General features: G+C 35.6%; 2 protein-coding genes across 3 annotated transcripts in view; one reads left to right on the top strand and one right to left on the bottom strand.

The window, feature by feature from the left end:
• LOC144968486 (uncharacterized) overlaps positions 1-17,707 on the top strand; it is a 28,521-nt gene extending 10,814 nt beyond the window's left edge. For both annotated transcript variants that reach the window (XM_078906910.1, XM_078906911.1), the window contains exons 2-8: positions 2,958-3,242; positions 8,199-8,492; positions 12,207-12,301; positions 12,818-13,064; positions 13,562-13,879; positions 14,467-14,542; positions 15,108-17,707. In XM_078906910.1, coding sequence (XP_078763036.1) covers positions 3,146-3,242; positions 8,199-8,492; positions 12,207-12,301; positions 12,818-13,064; positions 13,562-13,879; positions 14,467-14,542; positions 15,108-15,252 — 1,272 coding nt within the window. In that variant the 5' untranslated portion in view covers positions 2,958-3,145 and the 3' untranslated portion in view covers positions 15,253-17,707. The remainder of the gene's footprint in view (positions 1-2,957; positions 3,243-8,198; positions 8,493-12,206; positions 12,302-12,817; positions 13,065-13,561; positions 13,880-14,466; positions 14,543-15,107) is intronic.
• The window catches only part of LOC144968485 (activating signal cointegrator 1 complex subunit 3-like), a 232,020-nt gene that overhangs the window by 115,139 nt on the left and 99,136 nt on the right, over positions 1-17,745 (bottom strand). The gene's annotated exons all lie outside the window — the stretch shown is intronic.

Below are 17,745 nucleotides of genomic sequence, written 5' to 3'. Positions count from 1 at the left end.
TATGATTTATTCTTGTATTAAAACTCCATTTTAATGACATGAAGTAGGATGAAAGTAATGTGGGCATGGAGTTTCCATATATAATCATTTATCATCTATACCCCACTCATGTTAGCCAAATTTATCAGTCTCTGTCCGAAGAAATTGTAATATCGCCTAACAGGCGTCATGTCCCGTCCTACTACATGTTAAGTGTTGCTGTTGGCCAGGGACCCCTTGTAAACCGCCTTGAGCACATTAAGTGGATGTTGGACTATATAAAAAGCTCAATTTATTTTATTTTTTAAATCTAAAACAGGGTTCACATATGACATATAACTGTGTTTAAACACATGCCATCAAAATGTGACTTTGTACAACGTTACAGGTATTGCGTTGCTGAGTAGAAAACTTGTAATATCTACTCACAACCTCGATGGCCAAATGATTTTGACTGTCAGACCTTACTAAAGGTGACTAACATAGGTTGGATGAGTCATGTGACAACAAAGCTCTTGTCTAGAGAGAGAGCCACACGGTGCTCTGAGTGAGTAGTGGTGGCAGTCTTCCTATAGGGCAAGCAGGAGTTGTAAGACTGAGCAACGATATCTATAATTAATCGACGACAGCCAATTTCTCGGGGACTGATATTATCGTCCTTACATAGCTAGTTATGGTGCGTGTCACCCCATACAACAGCTGTGCGTGAGCGAGCTTGTGAGTTAGTGTACGAGAGTGTGAGTGTAAAAGTGTTAATAAGGAGGAAAATACAATACGTAGACCAAAAGACAGACTAACAGTCAGATAAATGGGTGGATGGATGTATAGACAGACATATCACATACATAGATAAATAAATACAATAAAAATTCCAATCTCAAACCATCAGTTCCTAACAGGAGCATTACCTATATCCGTATAATTACATCAGGACATTGAGGATGTGGGGGGGGGGGGGGGTATAATTGAATAGAATCAGTAAAGACCAAGAAATTAGAACTCAAACCATACTGATTTTCTACAAGCTCTATCTATCGCTTCCATATTTTTAAAAATAACAAACAAACAGAATAATTACTGACGCCTCATTCCATAACGGAATTTGTTCATTGACATTTTTTTTGGATGTAATTACTTTTATCATTTTTACTATAACACGAGATTTTCGTATATATTCCGTTTCACAAACACAACTTTTGTTGTTTTTTTTTGTGTTTTTTTTTTTTTGTTGTTTTTTTTTTTTTTTTGTTTTTTGCTTCATTAATTTCTTTTCCCCGAGACCAAGGAACTCAGACTGCAAGGTAATCATTTCTGTATACGTGACGGTCGGCCTTTTCCATATTTGTAGTTTCCTATACGAGAGTCTTTATTTACGAATCTTTTATTTTTTTTTTAAAAAGAACACAAAACAAAAATGCACACCTATTGTTTTCCTTAAAAACGGGAGAAAAGTCAGATTTCAACTTCTACAAACATTATTTACGGTAGGTTGTTACATGCAACCGCTCAAGTTTTATGAAGTAGATTTCCAGCTTTCATTCCTGGCGCCAGGTAAATCGGTGTGTTTTATTATCATGTTTTTCCCTCCTTCACTTTTTCCCATTCAATCGTCTTCTCTTCTTTCACTTCTTTTAATTGATTATCCTCCTCGCATTAGATTTGACATTCGGTAATTTGACATACTCCCATCCTTTCACTCAATCGCTCCCTCTGTTAGATCTTACGAATAAATCACTATTATCAGTTTTGCATGCACTGGCATATAAAAAAGCAACAACAAAAAACCCTAAAAAAAAAATAATAAACTAAAAGCACCTTTTTACATAATTTATCGATCGCTCTATCTAGCTTAATATATATGAATGTAAAACCCGAGTCCTCCGCTCAACTAAAATGAACATAAATCTGAAAAATTTACTTTTTAAAATTTTCCAAGAAAAAAATGTTCATTTGTTTTTAGATTGATTTAATCTAATTCTTGTCAAAAGTCTTAAATCAGATGTAACCAATCATTTAAAATGTACCCTAACTTGTCATTACGTAAAAAAAAAAATCCGAGTCTTCAAAGAAGTCTCAGGTTTTAATTTTTTTTTGTAAATTGGGCGCCATTTCAACCGACATGTTGATGCTATGCATTTTTAGTAAAATACTCACAACAACCGCCAGTCATATAATATGTACCAATATACAAAACTATGTGTAACCATGAGCATTTATAGCATGATTGATGTCATTAAATAACTAATTATTAACATGTCTGTTTAAAAAAAAAAACAAAAAAAAACACAATTACAAACAGCTGAGTGACGTCAACTCCATTCCTTCTATATTAAGAAGTAAAACGTGTTATGTCCAGAATGTAGTGGAGGGGGGGGGGGGGGGGGGTGAGGAGGTTTATTACCAATGTAGACAGAGGTCGTCGTACGATCGATCCACACACTTCGTCACACCTGCACTATTCGCTCACCCTACTTATTATTTAAATGTAAATGTAGCATTGCATAATTGATTTATTCCTCTTGCGTGATACTAAGCGTAGCGCTCCGTGTCCTATTCTTTATACGTACGTACCGCATCGTACTCAATTGTTAAATGAACTGCAGCCTTGATACTTTCATCCAGGGGAAAAAAAAGACAATAAAAAAATATAATTATGCTAAAACAAGTATTCTAATGGATGTATCGAGTGGATTTTAGACAACATACCAAGAGTGTTATAATATAATAATACATTGCTTTCGTAATCTTGTCGTGTGTGTGTGTGTGTGTGTGTGTGTGTGTGTGTGTGTTTGTTTGCTCGCTTGCTTGCTTGTTGTTTTGTTCGTTTTTTCAACTTTTGTTCAGCTTATTTGGTGATGGTGTTAGTGGTTGTGGTTGATTATTGCTGTTGCTGTTGTTGTTTTCTTCTCTTCCATTTTTGAATGATTCCCTTAAATTCATAGATAAAATTATATATTGCATTCTCTTGTCTCCCACAGAAATACGATCTTCTTCAAAGACTTGGCAGAAATTGGAAAAATTATAAACATATCGACAATCACAGCTGATACTGTCATCATCATTATCATCATTGGTATAATAAAATTATTATTATATTGATTTTAAAAAGTGCCATTCGTAAAAGGATCGTTTTAATAAACAAAAAAGAGATCACACGGTTACCAAGATGATATCGGAGAATCTCAACTTGAAGAATGCCCCTCATTGTCTTCTCGCCGTCACGGTGTTGACTATACTCCTGTTAGGACAACATGTTGTTAAAGGTAAGCAAATACCATCTCTCTCTCTCTCTCTCTCTCTCTCTCTCTCTCTCTCTCTCTCTCTCTCTCTCTCTCACTCACTCACTCACTCACTCACTCTCTGTCATTCTCTCTATCCCATACCCACATACCTAAAAATACAACAAAAAAACACACACACGCACACACACAGACACACATACACACGCACAAACACAAATACAAATACAACCACAGGAGCCACTCTAAAACTGACTTATTGATTGAGTCAACAAGCTGACACAATGGATACAAATATTGGCACCAAACACTCAAAGCATCACTTGTAATGGTAAACATTGACGAGACAGCATTCAGAATGAAAACTGGTAATTGATGGCATATGGAATTATCTTGTTTAGATGGAAACAAAACGGGAATCTATCTTAAATGTCTTCAATAATAATATCGATTATCGGTGATATGAAGAAAAGAAAATCGGAGAATTAACCAGTAACTGCCGTGCTCGGGAAAGACGAGTATTGGACACACACACACACACACACACACACACACAGAGAGAGAGAGAGAGAGAGAGAGAGAGAGAGAGAGAGAGAGAGAGAGAGAGAGAGAGAGAGATTGATGAAAACACATATTTCAGTCAACACTAAAATGATAAGATAAATGACTGGAGATCAATGTCGTTCTAAATGTAACGTTTGCCAAGATAAGACCTTGAGATTCTCTGCGAACAGGTAATGCGGAGGAGGTAAATTTGAAAGTACAAAACAGAGATTAAAGAAGACACGTTAAAAATTATAATGTAGAGTCTTGGATACTTCGACCACCAAGATAACAGAACATCAGAGTATAAATTGTCGCTCAACAGAAAAGAGAATAATTGCAATCAGATATTCGTCTCAAGAATTGATATATGTTAGAATTACACGAGAAACTAGCATCGTTAGCACGAGTAGACACTCAAGTAAAAACCTTTACTGAAATGTTAATGATCATCACTAATCGGGTCTTGCCCGCTTTAAAAATTATTTTGTAATTAACTCCACGCTAACAGTTTTTAATGTGATTTTAATGAATGACAAATCGTTTAGCTTATCGTGAGCTCCAGGGGTGCCTGGAACTATACAAAATGTGAATTTTACTACTGTATTTCATTTCTGCTTTCCCTATTTGTTTTACTGACCAAGGGTCAGCATCCGAAACATTCATATTTTTAAAATATTATTTGAAACCTGAGCAGATTATTGTTGAATGTTGGGCAGGCATCTTCGTATATTATAAACTGAACTCTGGATAACCCGTGATTTATATATTAGGAAAGAACTTTTCAGTGCTATGAACACGACGTAGGTATAGAAGGTCTAATGTATATTCCATGACTGCTACATTGATATCACGTACCAACATCCTTGAACCAACAACCAGACAGACCAAAAGCAATCTCATCTGACTAGCCGCCTTAAGCCCACCCGTACGCCATCTAAAAACATTTGAGTAATTAACGGTCAGAAAACTGAAACTTAAGATCAAACAGTGAGCGTCAGAAACACAACTTAAACGGATATCTACGAGAAGGGGGGGGGGGGGGGGTGTAAAGTGTCGTACTCTGAAAAAAGACATTTATAAATTGTTGGCCAGAAAATCGCATGTTCAAATATCGATCGATTAAAATGACCCCGACCTCGTAAAAATACACTCGGTGAAATCCCAGGTTTGAATTTCTGACAAGATGAGAGTTATTTTGATCAATCGATATTTGAAGGACGAGTTTTCTGTCCAAAATGTTTAAAATGTGGTGGGGGTTTGTTTTTCAGAGTATAGCAGTAACGTAAAAGGGCGGGGGGAGTTGACTCGAAAGGCCAAAGATTGATGGTTTGATGTGATATCGGCGGGGACGTTTTGGTCAAAATACATTTTTGCCTTTCAGAGTGATCATGTCTAACATGGCAGTGAATATATTTACAATTGTATGGTCGGCATAGAGTGAACCATTTGTACTATTTAATAAAACCACAAACAGAGGTGGAGGACGTGAGGAGAGGGTGGGAGTGATTGATCAAATTGCGATGTATTCGTGATTGAATGTTTCGACATGGTCAAACACTAAGCTAAATGGAATTGCTTACAACACTGCAGGAATCCAGCAGAGAGTGGACTTGATTATTGTATTGGGAGAAATCTTGACATTGGATATGAGCAGGCAGTCACCTCATCTCGTTACAGGCAGGACTGTGTTAGCTGAGTACACAAACCAATGTCGGACTCAAATCAAATGTTATTACATGTTAGTGAAGGAAAACAATCACTGCCTTAGTTGTCCGATGATTAATTAAATAGTATCGTGACTTGGTACAATGACATGCCGTCACACTTTGACGGATTAGTTTGTCATTCGACACCATTTATATCGATCGATATTTGAAGGACGAGTTTTCTGCCCCCCCCCCCCCCCCCCCCCCCCCCCCAATGTAATAGTTGGGAAGACTCCAAGATTGTCAAAAAGTAACAAAAACTTAGACTTCTAAAGACGTCTTCTAATGTTTGAAACTGGTTCACAATATTGAGGTCAGCTTAATTGATTGATAGTTTGAAGTAAAAGTATTCTGGCTAAAAGGAAGAAAATAAAAAAGCTTTTTGTCAATGTACGACAGGAAAATACCTGTCGTCTCAATAAAACCTAATGACTTTGGCCATTAGTGGCAATAACGAGACAAAGAAATCTACAGTGCAAACAGGACAAATTACAAGTGGCAATTCACTCGCACCAGCCAAATTAACCGTAGACATTTTAGCCGCGGATATTTCAATTTGGTAATACTAATTATTACCGTCAACATTGATCCAACCAATAACCTGATGATTAATTATGCCTTCAGTCTTTAATCTTGCAAATCAGCAATACAATCAAGTCAGTCATTCAATTCATCCAAAACCGCAATAATTGGAAATCGAGTCAATATCCAATCAAACACTCGATCAATATTATAGGATAGCAACACCCCCGACTCCCTACACCTACCCCCACTTCTCACGTTAAACAAAGATAATCGATATTCCCAAGTACTTGTTTTTCTTTCTGGGTAAAAAAGAAATGCAACAAAGACCCAGTAATAACCGGGGGAAATGGACAATATGCACACCAATTAGATGAAATTATATAGTTCTTCTCTCTCTAAAAGAAAAAAAAATTAAAATCATGTAAATCTCTTGTCAATCTCTTGTCATGGTCATTTTCCAAATATTATTCAATCGTTTTCATTGTCAAAATTGTCCTTTAGACCCATTAAAGCATAATATTAACATGCGGCCAGAGTTTACCTCGGTTTCTGCGGCGCTAAATGGACAGTAAAAATTTCTTGATCAAGCGAAGCACTTTTTGTCAGATCTATCAGATCCCTAATCACTGCTGTGTTGGTAAAGGTCGAAAAAACAAATATTTAACCCTTCACGATTCCACATGAAGGTGTTAGTGCCATTCTGGGACCCATTAAAACATTGAGAAGTCAGCCAACAAACAATAAAAACTTATCTTTACACAGTACAAAATCATCGGCATGGTCATCATAATCATCATCATCATCATCGTCATCGTCGTCATCATCATCATCATCATCATCATCATCGTTATCGTCATCATTATCATCATCATCATCATCATCATCATCACCTTCGTCATCATCGTCATAAGCATTACCATCCTTAGCATTATTATCATTATTGTTGTTGTCATCGTTCCTTTTTAAATCATTCTGACCCTTAAGCATTACCATCCTTAGCATTATTATCATTATTGTTTTTGTCATCGTTCCTTTTTAAATCATTCTGACCCTTAACGAAAATCCAAACAAAATCCTCCATAACATCATTTTAAATTGCCCATAAAATCCCAGTTGAGATAAATTCTCCGTATGAAATAAAGATATGGTTGTATATTATTACCCTTCACATCACATAGAGCTATTTTAGAATTTCAAGATCTTTACATCAACCCGTTTCTAAAGGTGTTAAAAACAACGAAGAGGAAAATGGTGAAGATGGCTTGTAAAATGAAGGCTCACGTTTCCACAGAAAAATCTAACCTACGCAGATAATGAAGAAAAAAAAAGAAGTGAGATGATGTCGGTAGCAAAACAGTAAACTTGAGAAGTTTTGGGAGAATTTTAAACTTTTTAAATATTTGAAAAAATAAAAGTAATTAAATAACAAACAAAACCAAAAAAAAGGAACTAAAGACCAGAGTTAGCGTTGTACGATGTCTAAAAGAAACAACTATTTCGTTCAGACTTTAGTTGGCACGGATTCAAGTAGGAAATCTTTTTTTTCCCCTTTTTCTTTGAAAAAAATAAATATATAAATGGATGAATAACAAGAGGGGGGGTGGGGGGGGGAGAGAAATAAATAAGTACGGAAATGCGCCTACACTCTATTCCGAATATTCCGTTAAGATTATTTTGTTTTTAATCTATAGTAAAATACGATTGCTCTGAAATAAACATACATCCCAATGTAACATAGACATCAGTTATATTGTCTGTTGGTTTTATTTTGTTCTGGAGAAGGGGGGGGGGGGGGGGGGGGTCGGGATAAAAAAAAACACAAAGACAAATAATTCTTAAGTATGTTTAAAATACCAGCAAAGTTCTTAGTCGTACATGCTGCATCCAGTAACAACACTACGAGGTCATTTTGGGAATACGTACTGAGTAAAGAATTTTGTCTTGTAGGTGTTGGCATGTTGTGTTTTTTGTTTTGTTTTTGTTTTTTCGTTTTGTTTTGTTTTTTATTGTGATTTTGTTTAATCATTATTTGTTTTTTTTTTCTCTTTCCAATGAGCATTTACTTTTCCCTCGAATTACTTTTCCATGCTCATTGTCAATGACGTTGCATGACCAGGTTCATCTTTGATGTCTATCTGTCTATCTACTGTGATCATTATTCCAACCTTTTCAAATATGTCCATTTCTGACTTCCATTCCACAGGAGATACCATGTCTGTGTGTTCGTCCAACCCCAAAAAGACCATGAACATCCAGTGCGGCCCTGGATACATGCTGTACATCCTGCGTTCCTTCTACGGCTACAGTCAGTCTGGCCAATGTCGACTGGTAGCCGACGAAGAACATCACGGGTGTGTGGAGGATGACCATGTCCACTACGCGTGTGTAGGACGACAAAGTTGCGATATCAACCTGCCGCCTGGAGATCACGGCGTGAACATCAAGAGTTGTAACAAATCCAGCAATTACTTCCAAGTGGATTACAAATGCGTTAAAGGTGAGTAGAGCGAGTCGTCAATGTAATTTAAGTGAATATTGAAAAGGCTACGGACTGAAGAAAGTATTAAACAAATATGGAGATTACTGCTTTAAACAAACAAACAAAATTGACATGGAACATTTCGAGCTCGAAACTCTTCCTCGCTCAACAACAAAACGATAGATGATGGATCGAATTTTGATCTTTCAACATGTTTTATGAGATAGCAAGCAATTTATTACAGTTCAATTTATGCCAAGGATAATATGGGGATGCTTGTTGTGTTTTTAGGTGTTTGGTGCGCTTTCAACACTAGTAATAGTAAGTCATTTAAGCGCCCGTTATCGTGTATCTCTAGGGGATTGCTTTTTTGTACTTGGATTAGATTGATGATGTGTACTTGTGATGTATGGATTGATGTGCTGTGTTGTGATTTCAACGTCTTCCGATACTTGGGAGACACAGAAAACAAAAGCAACCATTGTTTTCTTTAAGTGTATTGGCCAAAGATAAAGGTGGCGATGTTAAATGCACAGGAAGGTAGAGTGAGAGAGAGAGAGAGAGAGAGAGAGAGAGAGAGAGAGAGAGAGAGCAAGAAAGAGAGACAGGGAGAGAGAAGGGGTTGATAGGGTGATATTGTGAGAAGACGGAGGGAGGGAAGGAGGGGAAGAGAAGGGGAATGAAGGAAACGGGGAGATAGATAGATAGATAGATAGATAGATAGAGAGAGAGAGAGAGAGAGAGAGAGAGAGAGAGAGAGAGAGAGAGATTGGTGGGGGGGGGGGGGGGGGAGAATGTCAAAAGAAGGAAATCGAATAATTTTCTCTCTACACATTACGCGTTACAATCTAGGGGTAGGATATTATGGAAAACGGTAATGAGTAAATGCGAGGCCATAAATGTTGAGCAATCATCCCAAATGACTCGCGAAAATGGCGTTAAAAGTTAATTTGTCTACACCAAATTCTGACACTCTTCCAAACCATTACAAATGCTTGAAGATTTCCAATCAATTTTTTAAAAAGATTTTGAAGGATTTAATTTTTTTTTTTAAAAAAAGAAGAAATTTCTGGTTAAATTCATGCTGTATTTTGACATTAAATATCCAATTAATTCCTTTCAACAGGATTATCATATTTTTTTTTTAAAGAAGAAAAAGAAGAAGAAGAAAGAGAAAGAAAGAAACATTTTTTTTCAATGAAAGGGAAAAACGCTTTGAAAAAATCGTAAACAAGTAAACACATTTTAATCCTATTGGGTTACTTAAATTCACCTTTTGGAGGCAGGAAATAATTAAATTAATTTCTGAACGATGCCATGCAGGAAGTATTGTTTAGGTCTGTTTATTTGTATGCTGTTTGTTGTTTTATTTTAACTTATTTCTTTTCCGTTTTATTTAACATTTCTCTGAACTGTTATTTTTTCTTTCGTTGTTTGTTTGTTTTATATCTGTGGGGTTTGTTTTTTTTTTTGTGTTTAGCTTTGTTTTGATTTTGTTTTGTTTTTGTTTTGTTTTTTGTTGTTTTTTTTTTTGTTTTTGTTTTTGTTTGTTTGTTCGTCTTTTGTTGGCTTTTAAAAAATATAGTTTTTATTTTTATTTATTTTTTGTTTTGTTTTGCTTGCTCTGTTATTCGTTTTTGATTTTGTTTAGATTTAGTCTCTTGTTTTTAGTTGTTATATTTTCGTGTTGATTGTTATCTATTTCAATAATAAGTCTGCTGTTAGAAGTGATTAGATTTGACTAGATTTATAACAATGAAGGAGATAGCGGGTAAGACGGAAGTAGGTGAAAGACATAAAACAGATTGTAGAAGGTAGGTCGGTCTTGAAAGTTGGCATCAGGAAAAGTTAAAAGTCAAGGCTAACCTACCCAGGTGTAACAGTTACTGTAGTATGTAGGTGTTCAGATGTAGGAGGTGAAATGTGTGGAAAAGGCGCCATTTTATGGCGGGTGAAGAAACTTGAAAAAACAACGTACAGACCCATCTCTCTCTCTCTCTCTCTCTCTCTCTCTCTCTCTCTCTCTCTCTCTCTCTCTCTCTCTCTCTCTCTCCCCTCTCTCTCTCTCTCTCTCTCCATATAAATATATATATATATTATATATATATATATATTATATATATATTATATATATATATATATATATATCCCTCCTTCCATCTCCCTCCCTCATTTCATCGACTCGCATGCAGCAGCTAAAATACTACTACTTTAAAACAAACAAACAAACAAAAAAATACAAATGTAAGATATTACCTAACAAATACGCAACTACGCATGTGGGTTGAATTATTCAATCATTCAAATGCTGACATGTTTTTAAAAAATCCAGTTTCGATTAAGAATCAAATTACTGGCAAAACGTCATTACCGAAACTCCGACCCCTCCATTCCATAATCTATCTTTAGACCAGAATTCGCATCAAAAACAAACTTCTCCTTTTCCACATAATATTACAACGCGTCTTCCTGCCAAAATAATAAAGTTGATTTCTTTTCGTCTTTTGTTCCAAATAGCTGATATTTCCTAAAGCATTTGAACAGTATTGTTTGCAATTCTTTCCACTTACAATAGATTATTATGTATTTCAACCTCAACAACAGCGTTATGCATGTTGTTTGAAATACGTTAAAGAATGTTTCGCTATTTCCACAATTATGGCGACAACCATTATTAGATAAAGCGTTATATTATTTTGTATGTTTAATGAATGCACATCTTCATAATAGAGTTACACCTCCCCCCTAACCAGGATTTAATTTTTACTTCCTCCAACTCACTAAACATGTGTCGCTATTTCCTTCCGATTTGTCAACCAATCGCTACGCCCTATTTGACGTCTGCACGACTTAGCTTAGTATGCCGGGCAAGATGGCCGACCAAAATCCCGCAGACAATAACGTGACAATAGCCAATCAAATCTCCGTAAAAAGTCATAGCACACAGCTGTCATTGTTTCCAACTTTTGTTTTCTCGCATCTTCATTCAGTCATTTATTGATTCACCTACTTTTAATCTCATTGTTTTCGTGAGACCTGGTCACCCCTTGGCGCTAATGAAGCATTCCTCCACACCCCTACTTAATGAAAGGAATTTAGATGCTTTTCCTCCTGTTCCTTTATAACATGTGACCAATCGTCTCAAAACGGTATTATGTCGGAGTGAATTTGATGCTTAGAACTTTATTGTAAATTTAAAAAGAACTTTAACTAAAGCAATTAATTTCATAGTCCTATTGTTTTGAGATAAAACTCAAATTTTCTTCGCCTGCTTCGTTCCGAAGTGACATACTTAACGTGGATCCAAAAAAAATCTTTAAACTAAGCTATAAAACATAATCCGTGTATGGCAAATCGTCAGTCCAAGCTAATTTCTTTTCTTTTTTGCTTATATTAAAAAAAAGAGGATTAAGACATTATGATTTTGATATTCGTTACCTGTTTAGCCACCTTCACTATTTCTTAGCCCGCGTATAGTTTGAATTACTTCCACAAACATTCTTTGTATTTATCTATTTTTGTTTTGTTTTGTTGTGTTTCGTTTCGTCTCTTTTTGAATATAGAAAAACGTTCTCTCTTCATGATAGAAATTTTGATAACGACAGAAAGTTCTTATAATTTGTTGTTGTCAATTGAAAGGTAACATGGAGATGATCCTAAGGCTATATCTATTTATATATTTTTAATACGTTGAAAACTTTTTTTATAAGCATTTTTCTTTCCTATCTCCAGAGAGCACAGTGTACGATATTTGCAGTGAGAGACGATTGATGGAGGAAAGTGGTTACATTCGAACTCCGAACTACCCAAGCAAATTTGCCCGACAGGTAGGTCTACGTATTAGTTGAAGCAAATTAAAATAAATAGCAATTTTGACGCTATTTTTTTCAGGAGAAAAATACATAGTCATTAACTGTTACAGCAATGATTAAAAACACACATTGTCTTCAATTCGTAATTGAACTCATACAATGCTCAAACCTCAAATTATTTCTTTATAAAATTTGAAAAAAAACGCACTCTATCGAATGCAACAGACGGTTATATCTTAAAAGGTTATATTGTTTGATTATTCATAATGATATATGGTATATAATTCTCTCTTTTTTTCAACTAGTTAACTTTCTCCTACACAAAAAATTGGTGATACTTTCTACATTATTAACCGCATCCAAGCCATCGTAAACTCTTTTCTTTTAAATCTTACAACAAATCCTATATATATTATATATATATATATATATATATATATATATATATATATATATATATATATATATATATATATACACACACACACACACACAAACATATATACATATTTCATGTTCTTTTGTCGACAGGGACCGTGCAACATTTCAATCCAGGCTGACCCATCTCAGCAGATCCGCCTACATATCCTTGATCTCCAGCTGCAAGACAAAGGCCACACAGACTGCTACGACTACATCTACTTCCGGGACACGAAGCGCAGCTACACTCTCTGTGGCCGACGCATCAACACCAGCTACATCATGAAGTCATCCCTGCACATTGAGGTCTTCTCCAGTAGGGTAGGCCTAAGTAAAGGATTCTGGCTGCACTACGAAGGTAAGCAAGAGCTTCTGTAACTCTATATTTAACACCCCCCCCCCCTCCAGTTCACACTTTCTGCGCAGAATATATTTCAAACTTTTACTCATAGTCTTCTCAAAGCAAAAATTCCTTTTAAACAGTGATGTTCTAAACTTGAACAACCGATAATGAAATCACAAAGTAAGGTTGAATGATTCTTCTTGATTTTTTAAACAATATGGCTCTGGCCCATATTTGTCAAGAGTGTACCAAAAACTCTAATTCTACAGTCTTCAATGCAATGCTTTAAACGTGTAACTATGTTTGAACAAATATCTACTTTACGCTTTTATAGTTTTAAAATTAGTGCAAATTGTAACAAATCGATAAATGGGCTGAGTTAAGCGCAAGAAAAATACATTTCTGCAAAACAATTTACCTAAAATGTCTTGCTAATTTACCAATACCGTGCTGTAGACATATCTAATAGCATGTTAATAATTTATTTGATTTTTATCTGCTCGTATTTCCAGCATTCCCGCCACTGCCCAACAGCCTTCAGCGACCAACTCCCAGCAAGACTAACAGTAACACTGCCAACAACAATAACAACGACAACACGAACAGCTTTGACAACAACTGGCACAGTATGACGAACAGCCATTTGCACGAAAAAAGTAATTTCGTCAACACCGAAGGCAACACAGTGCACAATACGGAGGAAGAGATACACAGCAGGGGAAACAACCCAGATAATTCAGTTGAAACCACCCCAGTCTACAAAAATAATGGAAATACAGTCCCTTTGATTAGGAACAAGACTCGTTCATCAAGCAGCAATCTGCCATTCGGTGAGCAAAACTAATCAAGAATAAGAAAATAATCATTATGTCAACCGGGGTGACTTTGACTCAATGGGTGACTTTTCATCTATAGTCATCTAATAAGGAAAATAACTGCAACAAGCCGGAGAAAACTCAAAATGATATATCTCGGTTGACGCAAAGTCACCCGAATTGACGGTATTTTATTTTCCGAGGTAGTTAGATATGAAATAATGAAAAGGAAAAATAATAAAGATTAAAAACCAACATAACATGGAGAAAACTTAATTTATGTCTTGATTAAAATGAGAAGAGGGTGTATATGAAGGGAGTCTCCGGTAGATTCATCGAGAAAATGGAAGACAGAAGAAAAAAAAGAGACAATGACAGAAACAGAGACATTAAGAAAAATAATGAGATTGAGAAAAGAGGAAAAAAAAAAAGAGAGAGAGAGAGAGAGAGAGAGAGAGAGAGAGAGAGAGAGAGAGAGAGAGAGGAGAGAGAGGGAGAGAGAGAGAGAGAGAGAGAGAGAGAGAGAGAGAGAGAGAGAGGGAGAGAGCATTTATTGTTACGTCATTGTTAACAGTTACTATTTCCTTTATCTTCAACAACAGCTGCCATTGCAGGAGGTGTGATTGGAACCCTCAGCCTTATCCTGATCATCTTATTGCTCTTATTACTGATCAAATGGTGAGTTTGCTCATTGTTCAAACAGGTTATTGTTTTGTTGCATTTTAAAAATAATAAAAATCTTAGAGAGTTAACAATAAAGTCAAATTGTATATGCGGCAATCAAAGCGTACAGCTGGACTTGAATGGCCTCACATAATTTGTGTGACCCCAAAATAAAAGTCTAAAAGAAAATGTATTATTATTATTATCACTTTATTTCCTCTGAATGGAATAAACTCCGTAGTATCGATGCGTTAAACAACTACAGAAAACTCAAATAGAGATTGGGGTACAAATACAATGGTAGATATTGGGGACAGAGAATGAATGCATATCAAAGAGTCAAATGAGTGTTTGTTTTGTTTGCTTGTTTGATTATTCGAGGGGGGGGGGTATATTATTTTTATTATTCTTTTTTATTTTTTGGTTTGTTTGTTGTTTTTGCATTTGCTTTTGCTTTTATTTCGCATATCTTTAAATACTGCTATTTTCTAAATAAAATAGACGGTCTAGACTTTTGCACACTTAAAATATATCAAAATTTTTACACTACTTTCATACTTTTATCCCTACATTTTCCCAGGTTGAGAGAACGTCGCTATTTCAAAGCCGAGAAAATCCTGGAGATCAGAAACCCAGCATTCCGTAGCAGCGGCGATTTCTACGAACACCAACATCAGCCGCAGCCACAGGTGCCAAACAACATCCATTACTACAGCCGCTGCTGATACGACACAGTACTACTACTGCAGTCATAATAATAAAACACCACCACAATCAGCGATGACAAAGGAGATCCTCGCATCCTAACCCGGATCAGCACCATACTTTTCTTCAATCAACAACAAAGAGTGAAGTCACACAATCTTCAAATAAGCACCAAATATTGAGCTCAAATTATTTCTTATCCACTCGGATCAAGATACAACGCTGATTTATTTCGGGGGGGGGGGGGGGGGGGGGGGGGGGAGGAGAAGAGGTAATCGCTTCATCAAATCACAAACAAAATCATCTTTCAAATAATGCGAGTGAGGAAAAGATAAATTTAAACGTTAAATTAAATGGAAGATGTTTGCCATGCTCCGACAAAAACACATCTTTTTTTCCCAATTTGGCCAGTGAAACTTTTACTAAATACCGAGAGATTAAAAAGACCCTCAATTGGGAAAGTACAATGCAGACACTCTTTTGGAGTCTGAGATTTGAGCTTTTTTGACAAGTTGATGGTTTGAAGTAAAAGTTTTCTGGTTAAAATGTGGAGAGAGAAAAAAATATATTAAAAAAAACCCTCAATGTGACTTGTCAGAGAATGACAAAAGGTGCTGAGATTTGACATCCTTGTGGGACTATTTCGTCCAAACAATCTCTGAGAACTCTCGAGACGCCCGGATTACATTCAAAAACACTCGAACAATACAACGCAGTCCATTTTTTTGCTCATTGTTTTGTACAGTGTTGGGACAAAACGAATCTACGAAGAGGAGGCGGAACGGGGTAACTACAACATACACAACGAGGTGATCCCCTTCATCCATTTATTATCTGTGATATTTTAAAAATTATAATGAATGAACATTGACTGATGACATCTTGCCATGGGTGATGGTGCAACGACACTCCTGCAAAGAAACTTTTTTTTTTTCATGTTTGTCTCACGGAAGAGAAGAAACAAAAACACAAGAAACAAAAAAAAAAAGCAAACAAAAAATTCTTGCCATTTTGATTAATTGGAATTAAATGTCCATTTCTTTACGTTTGCTGAGTTAACTTAATGAGATATTTAATCATTCTGACAGTCATAAGAACGTTTTAGTTACGGATTAGGAAAAATGAGAAATACACATAATATTTTCATAAAAATCATCGACATGTATGAGGATGAGTCATAAATTGAATCCAGAGTCGAGTGTGGTTCGAGGACCGAATCATTTTTTTAGAAGTTGATATAGTTTTGTTGCAAGTAAAGGAGTGAGATGATTTTAGTAGTAGTCGTAGAATGCTTTTTAGTCATTTAAACGGGTTGGAAATATTTTAAAATAAAATTGGTTACCCACAGTTAAAGAGGATTTTTCTTATTACTGAACGTCAGTCCTTGAATTTGAGTGAATTATTTCATAAATAACATTGTGCGATATGTAGTTTTGATGAGTAAATTTTCATACTGTTAAAAAAATTAGAAGAAGATTAAAAATTTTATATATATATAAAAATGTAATTCGTGATAACACAAAATAATTTGTATTAAAACAAGCCTAGCACAATTAGAGACTGTTGTTAGGTAAATGGAAAAGCTTTTTAACTGTGTAACTTTGCACGTTTGTTAACTTAATTGAGTTAAAATAAAATTGTTGTTTTAGGCGCAACGAGCAGCAAATTAGAATTACACCAGCCCCTTCTGGAGTGAGCGCGGGGGCGTCATGCAGCTTTGACTTGGCACACATAAACATTCCCCCAGACGTGAAATGCATCAAAATAAAAAGACGACGACGAAGAAGAAGAAAACAAAAAGGAGAAAACAATATGTAAGAGGAGCAAGCAGAGAAAAGCATGTAGTATGCGGCAGTGTCAGAAAAAATAGAGAAAGTTGGTTGTGAAGAAGTTGGAAAATGTATGCATGCTTACGACAGTACCCATTGTGTGGTCGAGGAAAAGAAAACAGCGCGTAGATTCAAAATGCACATTCTCAGGTTTGAAAACTTGTATTTATGACAAGATGAGAGTCATTTTAATCGATCGACATTTGAAGTCAATCTTGCCACAACGAGAAAAAAAAATTATTGCAGTAGAATTTTTATACCAACAACTCAATCCCAACCAACTTGTTTTTCTCTCGCACTACCTCACACTACCAACTGCTCATCTTTGCTATCTTATGCTACTTGCGTCAGCACGACAGAAGAGACCAATACAATTCTCTTTTTGACAAAAAGATTTTTTTTAAAAATAAATAAATAAATAAAAGGAGAAGAAAAATGCGTGTTGTATCAATACATTACTGTTTTGATTTCTGTTAGCTTGTTTCTTTTAGTTTCCATTATCATTTTGCTTTAAACGTTTTACGCACGTCATGATATACCTCAGTTCAGTATTTCCTTTTTTATAATAATCATTTTTCTACAATGGTGATGACTTGTTATAAATGGCAGGAATAAACAAACAAAAAAAAAAGAAGAAGAAGAAAAAGAAGACAATAATTCCAAAAGTGCCTGGCTAGAATTCAT

This window comes from Berghia stephanieae, chromosome 3 (genome assembly GCF_034508935.2).
Source record: "Berghia stephanieae isolate SIO BIC M18660-M18661 chromosome 3, UCSD_Bste_1.3, whole genome shotgun sequence".
Lineage (NCBI taxonomy): Eukaryota > Metazoa > Mollusca > Gastropoda > Nudibranchia > Aeolidiidae > Berghia > Berghia stephanieae.
The sequence above is the reverse complement of the archived record's forward strand: the minus strand, read 5'-3'. Positions and strand labels throughout refer to the sequence as shown.